A 15,787-nucleotide genomic window follows, 5' to 3' on the forward strand; every position below is an offset into this window, starting at 1 on the left:
CTGTGAGAGACGGGTGGAACCAGGAGGGCTCGGGGCGGGGCCCGGCGGGGCGGGCGCTCTGACGACACTGCTGCGCGCCGGAAGCGGGCCGGTCCTCGGCGCAGCGGGGCAGCCGAGGGACCGCGGGGCCGGCGCGACCATGCCGGTCACCGGGAAAACCTTCCGCCGGCGCCGGGCCGACTCGGAGTCGGAGGAAGATGAGCAGGGCTCAGAAGAGGTTCGGTGCGTTTGGAACGGGCTTTCCACTGGGCAGAAAACGAGAAGGTGGCTCAGGGTCTCACCACCGGCCCGGCGCCTTGTTGACAACATTGGCAACCGTCAGCCGGTGGTGGTGTCCCCTTCTGCGGACAAAGAAATTGAGGGTTCTAGGGCTGAGGCCGCCATCCCCGAGGCCGCGTAGTTGGAGGAGCTGTCCCCGGGATGGGCAGTGGATCGGAGTCCCGGTGGGTCCAGGCGCAGGTTCGCCTTCTGGACCCTGTGCCGGCAGCTCAGCGGCCGAAGCTGCTGTTTGACTCTGAGTTCCGCGGAGGGTCTCTCAACCTGCACATTGCCTTTTATTCAGATTAAAACTGGAGGAGACCCGAGAGGTGCAGAACTTGAGGAAGAGGCCCAACGGAGTGAGGTGGGTACCATGGGGGGCCCGGATGAGAAGGAGGTGGGGATGACTGACACGCCCCCAGCGGGTCGCTGTCACAGAATATCTCCTCAGATATAGCCCCTTTGCTTTTATTTACTTATTTGTTTTTATTTATTTTTTATTTTTAAATTATTATTTTGTTGTTAACCCTCACCGAGGATATTTTTTCCGTTGATTTTTAGACAGGATGGAAGGGGGAGAGACATAGAAAGAGAAACATTGATGTGAGAAAGACACATCCATTAGTTGCCTCCTGCACATGCCCTGACCTAGTCAGGGGATTGAGCCTGCAACCCGGGTACCTTGACTGGAATCGAACCCGGGACCCTTCAGTCTGCAGGCTGATGCTCAAACCCACTGAGCCAAACCGGCTAGGGCTTCAGCCCCTTTTCTTGACACACTGTACACCTTCCACTGTACACCCCAAAGGAGGCAGTGTTCGTTGAAACGTTTAATCAGGAGATGGCCTGGGCCATGTGGTCTTAAGGTTTGCTCCAGAGGTACAGAAACAAGTCACTATTGTTTTTATTGCGTCCAACTAATTGTGAAAGCACACTGATGGTTGAGAATTTGGAAAATTTAGAAAAGTATAATCAAGAAAATAACAGCACCCATAATTCCTCCATCTGGAGGTAACCAGCGTTAACATTTAATGTCCTTTCCGATGTGTATTCTTTCTCCCTTTTGTAAAGAATAGTGAGAACTTCGGTTCTATGCTATTTCCAGTTCATTAGGACATTGTGGTCGTTCACTCACTTTGCAGATTATTTTTCCAAAGCCCTTTGTAATGGCTACATAATACTCCACCACAAGTATGTACCACATTGTAACTTAATTCCCCGTTTGAGGACCTGGAGGTCGTTTTGTAAACTTCCATCAGATCAGGCTGCAGTAGTGTCTTCCTACACTTGTCTTCAGCTTCGTGTTCCCTGAAGGCAAACCATCTTAGAAGGGAGGTTTCCGAGGCAAGGTGATGCCAGGTGGCTTTATAGAAAGGTCTGCCACTTCACCGCCCCCCACCCCCCCAGCGTCTACAGTGCTTGTTGAGCCCTGTCTTAGTCTCGCAGGCTTTTCCAGCCGGCTTTGGTGCCCACCCCTCAAATCCCACCCTGCCACTAATGTTGCAATCTACAAACTTCCTAAACTTTCTTTCCCACCTCTGAAATGTGCCATTCTTCCCGCCCTCCTTTTCCTTTTTGGTTTTACTCAGTGCTGTGGCCCTACTGGTGGGAGAGAAGGTACAAGAAGAGACCACTCTGGTGGTGAGTTGTGGGGTCTGCCCTGGGCAGTGGGAAGATGCGGGTGCTCTTCAGTGGATGATGGTGTTTCCTTAGAAAATTCGCTGCCAGTTACGAAGATGTTTCTTCTCCGCTGTCTTTGCTGTCTGCAGGATGATCCCTTTCAGATGAAGACCGGAGGCATGGTGGACATGAAGAAACTGAAGGAAAGGGGCAAGGACAAGTAAGTGCAGGACTCGCTGGTACGGATGCACCGGTGGACCCGCGGGGGTCTGTGTGCCCCGGAGAGCTGGGCCTGCAGCAGTGGCTTTAGAGGGACATCTTCAAGTATCCACTGTGCTTTGTAAACTACACATAGTTTAAAAACAGGAAAACAAAAGCCCTCTAAAAGTTAGCTTGGAGAGATGTGGGTATGGTCCATTTTGTAAAGGTGCATTGTTTATTGTCTTTCAAACCCATGTGGAAGTTTCCTTTTTCTTTTTAAAGAAAACATAAAAACACAATTATAAAAAGAATGCATTCAAACAATACAAAAGCAAAGAATAAAAGTATCTGCCAATTCCCCAGAGGCCAACAGTTTGCTTGCTTATATTTATTTTGTTTACATCTCATTATTTTCCCCCACTAGAAAGAGGACCTGACGCTGTTTTGTTGTGTGCTTGTGTTGTCAGTGGCCCGTAAAACCCGGCCTCCGTGAGCGTGACTCCAGGGCCCTGCTTCACTCCTCTCTCCTTTCAGGATCAGCGAAGAGGAAGACCTCCACCTGGGGACATCATTCTCCGCGGAAACCAACCGGAGGGACGAGGACGCCGACATGTAGGTGTCAGCCTGGCTGTGAGCGATCGGGGGTGGGCGCCTGCCAGACACAGCCCGAGCTAGTTAGTCACAGATGACATTTCTAGAGTTAACCAAAGACATCAGTGCTGGTCCCTCTTGGCTCACCTCCCAGGCTCGAGAACTTTGAAAGAGTCTGAAAAATTCTTTAAAAGTGGCTCTTGAGATTGTAGATCCCTTGACTAATAACATTTCCCCAAAACATTGCAGGGATAAACACTAGACACCTACTTTTTATTTTGGCCAATAAGACTGTTGAACAAACAACTCCCATCTCCTATCATCCTTCTGTCTTCAAAGAGCCTTACATAGAAATAACACCAATAGATTGGTGGCACTTAATCGCATAATATAAGTTGGTGCTTTAAGTGATAAATTTTAACTTGAAGCAAAAATTCACGTTATTTTTCTCACCTCTCCATGGACTGATGAAAACTTCCTCACGGGCCGTCACTGCTCTGTGGGCCCGTGTTGGGGCCACTCATTTCAAAGGTGCCTGTTGTGAGCTTCCTGCCCCTCCCTGAGACCTGGTTTCTGGTTTCAGGATGAAGTATATTGAGACAGAGCTGAAGAAGAGGAAAGGGATCGTGGAACACGAAGAACAGAAAGTAAAGCCCAAGAACGCAGAGGACTGTCTCTACGAACTTCCAGAAAACATCCGCGTCTCCTCAGCAAAGAAGACCGAGGAGATGCTTTCCAACCAGATGCTGAGCGGCATCCCCGAGGTGGACCTAGGCATCGAGTACGTTCAGACCCTCGCCTCGCCTCTCTCCTGCCCGAGGCTGCAGGAGGACCGCTCTGCTTTCCAGTTAGAAGTTAGGGGGACTATTTCTCACCGGTCTCTTGGAAACCCACCAAACTATGTTCTCTCTGGTGGGCTGAGGTGGTTGTCTCCAGGAGTTCTGGGCAGAGTAGTTAAAGACACTTAAGGACCATGACTGCTGAAAGCCAAAGTGTGTTTTGATTTAGCCTTTGTTCACAGCTCTTCAGCTGTTCTAGTAGGCCCTGTGTTCTTCGGTGGTTGTTCCTAATATGTTTTTATTCATTTCAGAAAGGATTGGGAGAGGGAGAGAGAGAGAAACATTAATGATGAGAGAGAATCATCGATCGGCTGCCTCCTGCACACCCCGTACTGGGCATCTAGCCCACAACTCGGGCATTTGCCCTGATGGGGACTTGAACTGTGACCTCCTGGTTCATAGGTCCATGGTCAACACTGAGTCACACTGCCAGGCTATTGTTCTGTCTTATTGGAGTAGGAGCATTGTTAAAGGCTTAGCCACCCCACGATCCTCCTCTCGTTTTTACTACAGAACATCTGCTCTGAAAGGGGCCTGTCATGGAGGACACACAGTGGTCAGAATCCTCTGCAGCTGAGGAGAAGGTTGGGAGACCTCCGGGTTCTCACCTCTGTCCTGGCTTTCCAGCTCGGAGCCTCAGGCAGTTCTCTGCGCCTCTGGGAGGCGCAGTTTCCTCTTGATTAGAGGAGGATAAGTCCCGGGTCTCCGTGCTGTGGGAGTGCCCTGGGTGTGGCTGCAGGGGAGCTGGTAAACTGCAGAGCTGGGCCCCGGAACGAGGACTTCCTTCTGCATGGTGGGCCGCCAGCCCACCAGTCAATCCTGAGGACCAGAGGGGCGGCAATCTAACGCGCGGCATGACTCCTTTCTCCCCTTAGTGCCAAAATAAAAAATATCATCTCCACGGAGGATGCCAAGGCCCGTCTGCTGGCAGAGCAGCAGAACAAGAAGAAAGACAGCGAGACATCCTTTGTGCCCACCAACATGGCGGTGAATTACGTGCAGCACAACCGATGTAAGCCTCTGGGGAGGCAGCCCCTCTCCTCCCCTGCCCCATTGGTTTGAGGTCCCTGGGGTTCCGTGTTTTGTCTGACATGTCCCCTGTTCTCTTTGGTCCAGTTTATCACGAGGAGCTCAACGCCCCCATTCGGAGGAACAAAGAGGAGCCCAAAGCCCGTCCCTTGCGAGTGGGCGACACCGAGAAGCCCGAGCCTGACCGTGAGTACAGCGTGGCCTGAGGCGGGCTGGAGTGGTCACATCACTCAGGGCCCAGGGAGGCCGGGGGGAGCTCGGGCTGCGGGGCTGGGGCATCTGAGTTTTAGCCCATGTTCTGGACCACGGCCTTGTCCCTTCCCCTTTGCAAGCCTCAGTTTCCTCGTCTACAAAATGGGAATGGGAATAAAACCTACCACCTGGGGCTGCTCTGAGGATTCACTGGGCTGTCAAATACAGAGACTCAAAAATTAGAAAATTTCAATAAATGAAAAGTTATTCATAGTTTCACCACCCAGAGACAACCACTGTTAACATTTTTGTGTACAATCTTTCAGAGTTTTTTAAATATTCACATATAGGAAACATTGTATGTACCTAGAAGGATCTCACAGCGTTTTACTCTGGTCCGCCCTGCATGTCTCTCCATGTCAGTAAACACATTTTCTTTTTCAAAGGCCGTATCATGTTCCATCGGAGAGACAGATGTCATCTCACCATTTCCCTCTGGTTGGCCACTTAGCTTGTTTCCCATTTTCCCTCTTAAACGCTGCTTTGATGCTCATTCTTGACCGTCATGCCTTTAGGCTGCCTTTAGAGAAGTCACCAAAGGACCCTCCAGCGGCGGGTGCTCATGTCCGCCCCCAGCCGCCGGCAGTGACCCTTCCCACACGCTCGCCTGCGCCCGGTGGCGTCACCCTCTCGTCAGCAGTGGGGTGATTCTAAGGAAATGCGAAATTTGCTGAGGCTTCTGAAAAGCCTCTCATTCTTCTTCCTTACTCGGGAAACTATTTTCTTAACGTCTTGGTTTTGTAGTCTTGGATTCCCAAAGAGCTTTGTCTTAGACACATGGTAAGCGAGGATTTTGGAGTCACCAGACTTGGATGCAACTCTCAGCCTACCTTATCTGAGCAAGTCACCTAACCTCTCTGAGCAAAGATGGTAAAGTGCCCCTGGTAGGCTTGCTGAGGGTAAAAGGAAGCCATGGCTAAAGGACTTAGCACCATGTCTGGGAGAGTCAGACTCCATGAAGTGTGGCTGCTACTGTTCACTTAGTGGAATGCTGAGGTCAGCATAGTGTGGCTGGCACCAACTCCGTATGTCTGTTTTCAGTCACTCAATAACAAGTGTTTGCTGAGGCCCTACTATGTTTCTGTTCACCAGGGTAGCACTGAGGCTCCTGTGGAGACGTCCTTGCCCACGGGGAAGTCGCCTGTCAGTGACTTCCTGCATGGCAAGCAGCTTTTTCTCTTTTCCTTCACAGGGTCCCCCCCAAACCGCAAGCGTCCTGCTAATGAGAAGGCCACTGATGACTATCATTATGAGAAGTTCAAGAAGATGAACAGACGGTATTGAGGGCGGCCAGAGGGGAGAAGTGCAGAATGGGATGTAAACAGCACTGCCCTCGCCCCATGATAAAGCCTTCCTGGACAGAACCCTGATCATTGGCTAGCAGACAGTTCCAGAAACAGACTCTACTAGTCTGGCTGCTTACCTGCTGGATTTTTCAGGCTCTAAATTTGTATCCTTTTGAAACAAAACAATATGTGGTTTTCTTATTTGGGGGCAGACTATTCTTGTGAGTGTTATTAAATCTTGTTTGTAAATAATGTTGACTTTTTCTTAATATTTTTCCTGGCTCAGGAGAAAAGAGCTGTGTGTTCAGGGTGAGATAATACCCTTTAAATTGTGCTTTTATTATATGTGTGATCATGTCTTCTACTTCCAGTGATCTGGAGTGGGGTTCAGAAATGCATCCTTCCCAGTTTCCAGTGGACAGTAGAAAACTCTAGAATGGGATCAAAGGGACACTGGTATTCTCTGACTTTTACAAAGTTACCTATTTCTTTTCATTAAGAAGGAAAAATTACCTGTCTCTATCACTTCCGCACTTCGGTATTAAATATGAGATGAATCTAGCCTTCTTGTTCATTTTGCGTCTCCTCACACCGATACTAGGCAATGTGTTCAGAGCCTGGGGGGTGGGCAGCTCAAAAGAACTGCTCATTTAGTTCAAGAGACAGACAGGCTCCAGCCTGTTAGCTGTCAAGTTGAGTGCCACTTGTGCTGTCATTTTTCCTGAAGCATTTGAACAGCTTGGAATGAGGAAATAACAGATCGGGTGACTTCTGGGCTGATTGAGAGCATGTATTGTGCAAGGTGAAGGTGAATGCAGGAATCGTGTGTCTAACCTGGGACATAGGTAACCCTCCAAACTATGAATGAATGAGTGTGAGCAACTTTATAGTAGAGGAACCTGACAGCCGGAACCTCAGCCAGGTGATAAAGGGCCACATCAGTCGTCACAAATCATGCGGATAGTCTGTACCCTTGACATCATGTTAACAAAAGTAGCACTTTACCTCATTCATTCCCAAAACCCATAACCCCAGTCTAATTGGGACTAATTCCAATAGTGGGGCGTCCTACAAAAGATTTGACCAGTACTCCCCCAAACTGCCAAGGTCATCAAAACCAAGGAAAATCCGAGAAAAACCCCCAGTGAAGAGGAGACTAAGTATAATGTACCTTGGATGGGATCCTGGATCAGAAATAGGACAGCAGGTAAAAACTAAGGAAGTATCTGAACAAACTTGAGTATCAATATAGGTTCCTGTGTAACATAAAGATGTTAGTAACGGGAAACTATGTGCCAGGCTGGGGAGGCATACATGCCCTCGATTTTTCCGTAAAACTTGAAAATAAAAAGTGGCCCCCATCAGCTTCCGGCGCCCACCTCCCGGAAGCAGGAAAGGGCGGTGCCCCTCACAAAGATGGCGGCGGCGAGGGGGAGGAACCGGAAGCGCGGTCCGGCGGGTCCGCGGAAGCTCGAGGACGCGCTGGGCGGCGGGGGTCCGGGCATGAAGCTGGGCCGGGCCGCCCTGGGCCTGCTGCTGCTGGCGCCGCTGGTGCGCGCGGTGGAGCCCATCAGCCTGGGGCTGGCCCTGGCCGGCGTGCTCACCAGCTACATCTCCTACCCGCGCCTCTACTGCCTCTTCGCCGAGTGCTGCAGCCAGAAGCGGAGCCTCGGCCGGGAAGGTAGGCGGCCGGGGGCCGGGGCCTGGCGGAGGGCGGGGCGCCCCGGCGAGCTGAGGCCCGCGGGGCCGGGACCGGAACCCGGAGCCCCAGCGGCCGGGGGTGCGGGTGGGGCCTGGCGCTGGGCCACCGCCAGAGGCGGCCCGGACTTTGGTCGGACCCGGGAGGCGAGCTGCAGGTTGGGGTGCTTCACGCAGAAACGGGGGCGGGGGCCGTGTGGGCGGTTGTCAACTTACCCCCGAGAGAGGTGCGCCTTCGCGGCCGGAGACAGGAAGGATGGCGGGCTCTCCCGGCGCGGGCCCCGGGGGCCAAACCGCGGCCCTGGGCCTGCGCGTCGTGGGGCGGGAGGAGCAGGGCTGGGGTCGGGTGCCCGCCAGCGGCGGGGGGCGCGGAGCCGCGGACCTTTCAGGGAAGCAGCCCGGCTCGGCCCGGCTGTGGATGGGAGGGCCCCGCGCCCACCCGCCGGCCCCGGCTCAGGTGCTCCCTGGCCTCCGCGCTGCCCGAGGTGCGTGCTGGCTTCCCCGGGAGCCTGCGCCTGGAGACGCGGCCGAATGCCGCCCGCCCCGCACCCCCCGACGGGCTCTGCTTCCCCCAGTGCTGCAGAAGGACCTGGACCGCAAGCTCTTCGGGCAGCATCTTGCCAAGAAAGTCATCCTAAACGCCTTGACCCGCTTCATAAGCAACCCGAAGCCCAAGAAGCCTCTCACGCTCTCCCTGCACGGGTGGACCGGCACTGGCAAGAACTTTGCCAGCAAGATCATCGCGGAGAACATTTACGAGGGCGGCCTGAACAGCCACTACGTGCACCTGTTCGTGGCCACACTGCACTTCCCGCACGCCTCCAACCTCACCCTGTACAAGGCAAGCGCGGGATGGGAATCCTTCCCGGGGGCGCTGCGTGCGGGAGGGGATTTGGGAATTGCTTGTTAAAACGTGTGAGCCCTGAAATGGCCACGTGTGGCAGCCACAGAGGGTTTCAGATGCACCGAGCAGTTGCGCTATCAAACCTTGTGGTTTCCAAAGTGAGGCCCAGTGTGATGCTCGTTTTAGTAAGTGGGACCAGGGGATTTTAGAAATGGACACGGCCAGACCTGACTTAAAGATCATCATCAGATCTCACTCATTTTGTAGAAGAGGAAACCTTTCTAGAGAGGCCGGAGTTTGCCTCACTGCAGTGTGGCAAACTGCTTTTGTTTCCTGTCACTGGTCACCGGCCTGGGCTTTGAGTCCTGACTCTCCCACTACCAGCTGTGTGACCTTGGGGAGGTTGCCCGACCTCTCGGAGACTCAGTTCTTCATCTGTGAAATGGGGGCGATGAGAATTCAGTGAGCTCTGCCTGTCACGTGTGTGTCCTGGTCCCTGGCACATGAGTGTTCAAATAAGCGTTAACTATCACCTTAATCTGTGTAACAAACCTGCAAGGTGGCAAGATACAGCCATTTAGGCCTCACCCTTGAAAAACACATTTTCCCCCCATCTGCTTGGGTGACCAACTGTCCAGGGTTCCTAGGATGTGGGATTTTCAGTGCCAAACCTGGGAAAGTTCCAGACAAATTGAGACAAGTTCGTCATCCTAGTTAGCATTCAGGCTCCGCTACTTTTTATAGCTGTGTGATTTTGGGCAAGTTACTTAACCTCTCTGTGCCTTAATTTCCTCAGCTGTCAAATAGGGAATGCAATAGTGTTCTATTGTGCACACATTTGATTGGTTTGGGGAGCTCACAATAAAACGTGATGGGAACAGTGCTCAGAGAGTGGCTGGCCTGTAGTGAGGGCTCAGTGCGTGTTCTCTGTTATTGCCTACAGTCGCGGAGGCAGAGTGGGAGAACTAGCAGATCTGAGCGAGTCCTTGTTTAAACAGTGACTTGTTTTGGGGCCACGCGCTCTCCTGAGGTTCCTCTGTGAATAGAGACTAGTCCTCCTGTAGAGCAGAATTCCTACTTAGGTTAGATACGTACAATGGAACATTGTAACCCGGGTCCCCTGGTCGGGGTAGCCAAGCAAACACCAAAATCATAAGAAGTCAAGGCCTCCAGGAAACAGCTAATTTCTCCTCTTCACCTTGTGTGAGGAATTCAGAAAAGCACCATAGCTCAAATTTCTGATTTTAAAGGTCTTTTCTCCTTAACTTAATTGCTTAGTTTTCTTTTTCTTTTTTTAAATATATTTTACTGATTTTTTTTTACTGAGAGGAAGGGAGAGGGATAGAGAGTTAGAAACGTCCATCAGCTGCCTCCTGCACACCCCCTACTGGGGATGTGCCCGCAATCAAGGTACATGCCCTTGACCAGAATCGAACCTGGGACCCTTCAGTACGCAGGCCAACGCTCTATCCACTGAGCCAAACCAGCCAGGGCAATTGCTTAGTTTTCTAAGAAGTTCCTGAATATGTTCTTAGGGAATGTTTCTGCTTAAGCACAGCCCCCGGGCATTGTTCCAGAAACTCAGGAGTGTTAGCTGGCCACACTCATGCCAAGGCGCGTGCTCTGGAGTCCAGGTGCCTCACTTAAAGGAGCCTGCACGCCTTACTTTCCCATCGGGAGGCTGGAGTGCCTTCCCAAGGCTGTGCTAAGGACTGGATGGCAGAATGGGTCTCTCGTTCTCTCCCTTCTTTCTAGATGGCTGGTGTGCACAGGAAGTGTGTTAACATGGCCAGCAATTGAGTGCCACAGCATTGGGGTGACATCTCAGCATAGGAATTATAATCCAAGTGTGGGGCTTTGGAATCAGGCAGGGTGGGGTTCAGATCCCAGTAATTTTATAATCTTGGGCAGGTTGATTAAGCTCTGTGCCTCTGTTTCCTCATCTGTAAAATGGGTGTGATAACACCCACTCGGTGGGGTTGTGGAGAGGAACAAAAGCGCTGGTGTGTGTAAAGTTCTTAGCACGGAGCCGAGGCTGCAGTGAGCGCTCCGTCAATGCAGCCTTTCGGAAGCAGCTGAGGTGTTACCGGTGCCCAGGTGCCCTGCTGGGTGTTGGAGCTGCGCTTGCTGAGAACTTGGTTTTGCTTCCCCTGCGATTCAGGATCAGTTACAGCTGTGGATCCGCGGCAACGTGAGTGCCTGCCCGAGGTCCATCTTCATATTCGATGAAATGGATAAGATGCACGCCGGCCTCATAGATGCCATCAAGCCTTTCCTGGACTATTATGACCACGTGGATGGGGTCTCCTATCAGAAAGCCATCTTCATCTTCCTCAGGTACGTTCCGGGCTGGGACACGAAGGAAGCGCTCGGAGCCCGAGCCTGTGGGCTTCGGGGAAAGCCCAGCTCTCATTCCCTGCACCTGCTTTGCAGCAACGCCGGAGCGGAAAGGATCACCGACGTGGCTCTAGATTTCTGGAGAAGCGGGAGGCAGAGGGAGGAAATCAAGCTCGGAGACATGGAGCCCGCCTTGTCCGTGTCGGCCTTCAATAACAAGAACAGTGAGTTCCTGAGCCCGCGCCCCAAGTTTAAATCCCGCATCCCCTCCCCTGCGCCGGTTAGGAGCGCAGCTCTGAGCCTCTGCAGGCCTTTCGGAGCGGAATCTGTGGGAAAGGGGGAAATGGTTCATGGTGGAGCTCTTGAAATGAGTTCCTGTTTTCCTCGGCGCAGTTGTTTCCTTTGTCGCAGAAGAGCAAGTGGTTGAGCAAGGACGGCTGCTGTGGGCGCCTCCGAAGGAGGTGATGCCCCGTTCGGGCTGTTTCTCTCTGGGTGGCCCTAGAGCTCAGGTTCTGTGCCTGAGGCTCACAGCCAGGGCGGGGCCCTCACTCTGTCCTGGGCACTGCGGAACCCTCTACCTGCATCTTTCCTGTAATCCTCACAGTCACCCAGGGGGGAGAAGCTATTCACTGCCGTCCCCATTTTACAGACGAGGAAACAGGCGCAGAATGCCTAGCAGCTTGCCCACGTCCACACAGCCTGTTACGTGACCCTGGTTCCAGAGCCCGAGCTTTAACTACCCAGCTCGTTGCTCTTCCAGTGAAGCTCACACCGTAGACCTTGAGCCCTTGGAGGTGGAGAGCCACCGTGACGGAGCCTGGCCTGGTGGTAAAGCCTGTGAGCTGTGCAGGTGACCTGACCATTTCAGTCTCTGCTCTGCTTGGGTTTGTTCTTGAGATGACAGAGCAACAGGTTTCCCTCAAAACAGACTTCCAAGCAATTCACCCTCTGTAGAGTCTGGGATATTTTATGTCCGTTTGTGCAACTGGAACGTCACTGATGAGAGACAGTACCCTGTAACAGTTCACTAGTTTCTTGGCGTGCCAAAAGGTGGACACGTGCAGTGGGAACTTCGCTTAAATTCTGCAGCAGGTGCGGCCAGGTGCCTAGAACCCACGTTGTAGGAGGTTACGAAGGGGATGCCAGGGCACGAGCTGAGCTTTGGAATCGGGCAGACCTGGCCCAGCTGCTTGCTGATGGCCTTGGGCAGGTGGCTGAACTCTCACTCATTCATCTGACAAATATTTATTGTGCAACCACCAGGAGTCAGGCACTGGGCTAAGGACGGCACACAGCAGTGAACAGAAACACAGAAGTCCTTTCTCTCAGGGAATTTATATCCTAATGATAACGAATGATAAGGAATGTGTCGGATGAAGGGCTATGTCTGTATCTAATAGAGGTAGAAATGTATCTCCCTCTATCCTACCCCCAAGAGGTAGAAAGCAATTAAGAAAAGGTTTGGGGTGCTGGGACGAGGTGGGCTGTGGTTTTAGATAGAGAGTCAGAGAAGGCTCTCTGAGTTTGGCACTGGGCTGACCCGAGGAGTGCGGGGCGGGCCCTGTGGACACCGGAGGGGACAGCACATACAGGCGCCCCGAGGTGGGAGTGCGCCTGGTCCCTGGAGCTGGCCCGGATGAGCAGAGAACAGTTAGATTAGAGGGAGACGGCCGGGGTGCAGAGCTCAGACCGCCGGGGAGCCATGGTGAGGCCTTGGGTTTGACTCCATGTAGAGCGGGAGCCCTCCAGGCTTTCTAGCAGACAGTGACATGGTCTGACTCAGTCTTAACAGGACTGTGCTGGCTGCTGGCTGGAGAACAGGTGGCAGGGGCAGGGGGACCCCCTAGAAGCCGCTGCAGCCCGGGGAGAAATGCTGGGGGCCTGGAGCAGCGGGGTGGCAGTGGGGATGGGGACATTGTCGGATTAGGGTGCATTTTGAAGGTAGAAACAATAAGATTTCCTAAAGGATTGTGTGTAGGAATGAGAGACAAATCTAGGGTCTGCGTTAGCACTCCGAGGGGTGGCACTGCCACGTAGGGGCACAGACTGCGGAGGAAGGTGGGAGGTGAAGACGGACGTGTTCAGTGAGTGGTGACATGGTGGCGTCCGGCAGAGATGAGGAGCTGACGGCTGGTTGTTCCGGGCCATTCCGGGAGCGTCAGACTGAGGATACAAATGGGGAGGTAGATGGTTTCTGAAGCCACGAGACTGAGGTCACCAGCACACTCCTCCTGGCCTTGGTGTGGGGGTCCCTTGTTCAGGCTCTGCCTGAGGCACCTCCTCCGCCAGGCCCTGCCTGACCGCGTGGCTGGCTCCCCTGCTGCGTGGCGCCTGCTCCACAGCCGCCCGCACTCGGACGTGCCTGTGTCCCGGCTTGCTGGGGCTCCCGCTGGTGAACGAGGGAGTGAGGGCGGCACCCTCTGCCTGGCCCTGGGCTTTAGTCCCCGGCCCGGTGCCGGCTCAGGGGGGCCTTCAGGAGGCGCTGTCCCGTTGCTGCCCGGGGTCGGTTTCGCTTTTTCCCACGGCCTCAGACTCCGCTCCATCCTGGCACAGAGCTCCAGACCCCGGAACTTCCTACGTGAGAAGACCATGCGGTACACCCCGAACAAGTTCTTTCAGCCCAGCCGGAGCTTGTTAGTTAATGAGCTGATTTTGGGGAAGCACCTGAGGGCCAGGGCTGGTTTCCAGGGGAACCAACCCTGTGCTGAGAGGAGGGGAGAGGAGGTTGGCTCGGTGGTGCCTGGGTAATGAAGCCCACATAAAAGCGACAAAGCACGGGGTCCCGGGAGCGTCCGGGTCGGGGCGCACTCGGAGCGGGCCTGGCAGCTGTGTCCTGTCCCCAGGCCTCGCCCTCCGAGTCTTCTCGTTACAGTTGCTGTTCAGAGTGGTTCTGCATTAGTGTCGGGTGTACATGGTGGTTAGACAGTCACACGCTTGACAAAGGGCTCCCCTGGCATTTGCAGTGCCCACCGGACGCCGTGCACAGTTACCACATTACTGACTGTGGCTGAGTCTCCATCGGGCTCCTCCCGAGTCCCATCATTTCCTAACAAACTGGTAACCTAGTAAGTAAGATGCCCCTCCAGGTCTGAGCTGCTCTAGCAAACCCATTGAGCCCACGGAGGGGGTCACGGGAACCTCTCTGCTGGTCGGTCAGAGCGCAGGTGACACCTGAACTTGGAGTTGGCAGAAGTGGGGTGCTGAGCCCTCACCCGTGGGCCTGATGCCGTCTCCGGGCAGAATGGACTTGAATTGTAGGACACCAGTGGTGTGGGCCGATCGCCTCACGTGGGAGTTGGGGTCAGGCTCGGAGAGGGTGAAGGCCCGGGAGGAGAGCAGAGCGGGAGGGAGATGCTGGAGATGCTGGTGAGGTCCAGTGGGCGATGCGTTGTCCTGGATGGAGTGTGTGCTGGGTCAGGAGGCCCGGGCCGCCCAGGTGCGGGGGGGCGGCGGTGACTGGGTGGGTGCAGAGCCTCCTGCAGCCTGGGGGCTTCCCACATTCTCACTCAAGGGGCCTGGTTTTTGGTCCCCCAAGTGCTCTGTCCGGACATGCCGGCAGCGGCAGTGGGTTTCTCCCCTGTTGCTCATCCAGCGGCTCATCCAGTGAGTGGCGTTTTCAGAATAACTGGGTGTCTGGTCGCTCGCCAGGACTCCTGGCCTTTCCTTGAATCTGAATCGCTCCCTTCCCTCTGCCTCTGCCGGGCCACAGGCACCCAGGGTGGTGGGCCTCCGACCCGCCTCCGATCTTGTCATACCTTGAGGTCTCCCGGAGCCCAGTGTCGCAAAAGTGTCCCTCCCCCTTTCCCTCCCCCTGTGGCTTTCACAGAAGCGTCACAGCTGGCAGGTCATAGCTCCTGCCGCACTAGATCGGTGCTCCCTGAGGGCAGGTGCGGGCCCACCTGCAGCCTGGCACTGTCAGCGGGAAGACGTGCGGGGGGCGGGGGGCGGAGGATGAGCCGCACCCTCTCTCCCCAGGTGGCTTCTGGCACAGCAGCTTAATTGACCGGAATCTCATTGACTACTTCGTCCCCTTCCTCCCGCTGGAGTACAAACACCTGAAAATGTGCATCCGCGTGGAAATGCAGGTCCGAGGCTATGACGTGGATGAGGACATCGTAACCAGAGTGGCCGACGAGATGACCTTTTTCCCCAAAGAGGAGAGGGTTTTCTCTGACAAAGGCTGCAAAACTGTGTTCACCAAGTTGGATTATTACTACGATGACTGACGGCCCAGGAGTCGTTGCCACGCTGAAGAGCTCAGTGCTGGAACCTTCCCACACCTCCCAGCCCGCCGGGCAGGAGAGCGGTGAGCTTTTCCTGTGGGACGGGACGGCCTTCCCGGCGCTGTGTCACCCAGCGGACCTGCAGGCGTCTCCTCCTGCCGGTGGCCTTGGAGCAGCCGGAGCCTTAAGAAGGAAGTCGCCGCTCCCAGTCCACTCAGATCAGGGCTCATGATTTTTTAAAAATCATGTTTTAATGTCAAATGTTTCTGTTTCAAGGAAGGACGAAAACGTTTTACTGAAAATGGGGTAATTTTATTTAAAATGGTTTTTAACATTCTGAGAAGCTTTTCAGACTCAGTGTTGGCTTTGAGTGGTTTTTCAGGTTCCCGTCACCTCGATGTGATGTCTCGACTGCAAAAAGCCCAAGTCCCGTGCCGGGTGGGGACAGGCTGAGCAGTGGCCAGCTCTGTCCCGGGCACCCATGGCGAGGGGCAGTGCAGTCTTTAGGTAAAAGGACGCGGATGGAAGAGGGCACAGGCATGTCACCGAGAAGCTTCATCTCAGGAGCACCGTGAACACTTGTTAGAGAATTTCCCAGAGCCCGCGGTG

The 15,787-nt window shown here is 54.1% G+C and overlaps 2 protein-coding genes across 2 annotated transcripts; both read left to right on the forward strand.

Moving 5' to 3' along the window:
- The first annotated feature begins 64 nt into the window (after positions 1 to 64).
- On the forward strand, positions 65 to 6,631 carry LOC307111236 (splicing factor C9orf78). Its single transcript, XM_079790976.1, has 9 exons — positions 65 to 222; positions 563 to 622; positions 1,848 to 1,899; positions 2,028 to 2,098; positions 2,614 to 2,691; positions 3,254 to 3,451; positions 4,385 to 4,521; positions 4,626 to 4,724; positions 5,983 to 6,631. The coding sequence occupies exons 1-9, from the start codon at positions 140 to 142 to the stop codon at positions 6,072 to 6,074; spliced, it is 870 nt and encodes a 289-aa protein (XP_079647102.1). The 5' UTR covers positions 65 to 139; the 3' UTR covers positions 6,075 to 6,631.
- Positions 6,632 to 7,506: 875 nt separating this feature from the next.
- TOR1A (torsin family 1 member A) lies at positions 7,507 to 15,535 on the forward strand. The gene is made up of 5 exons (XM_079790053.1): positions 7,507 to 7,757; positions 8,350 to 8,615; positions 10,780 to 10,955; positions 11,052 to 11,179; positions 14,931 to 15,535. Exons 1-5 carry the CDS (start codon positions 7,580 to 7,582, stop codon positions 15,179 to 15,181), a joined length of 999 nt encoding a protein of 332 aa, XP_079646179.1. The 5' UTR covers positions 7,507 to 7,579; the 3' UTR covers positions 15,182 to 15,535.
- Positions 15,536 to 15,787: the final 252 nt, after the last annotated feature.

The sequence above is a fragment of the Cnephaeus nilssonii genome (assembly GCF_951640355.1).
Source record: "Cnephaeus nilssonii genome assembly, chromosome: 14".
NCBI lineage: Eukaryota > Metazoa > Chordata > Mammalia > Chiroptera > Vespertilionidae > Cnephaeus > Cnephaeus nilssonii.

Coding starts and splice junctions, on each gene's coding strand:
- LOC307111236 (XM_079790976.1), top strand. CDS start 140: ATGCCGGTCACCGGGAAAACCTTCCGCCGGCGCCGGGCCGACTCGGAG. Junction 623..1,847: donor AAGAGGCCCAACGGAGTGAG/GTGGGTACCATG, acceptor GGTTTTACTCAG/TGCTGTGGCCCTACTGGTGG. Junction 1,900..2,027: donor AAGAAGAGACCACTCTGGTG/GTGAGTTGTGGG, acceptor TGCTGTCTGCAG/GATGATCCCTTTCAGATGAA.
- TOR1A (XM_079790053.1), top strand. CDS start 7,580: ATGAAGCTGGGCCGGGCCGCCCTGGGCCTGCTGCTGCTGGCGCCGCTG. Junction 8,616..10,779: donor CCAACCTCACCCTGTACAAG/GCAAGCGCGGGA, acceptor CCTGCGATTCAG/GATCAGTTACAGCTGTGGAT. Junction 10,956..11,051: donor GCCATCTTCATCTTCCTCAG/GTACGTTCCGGG, acceptor CCTGCTTTGCAG/CAACGCCGGAGCGGAAAGGA.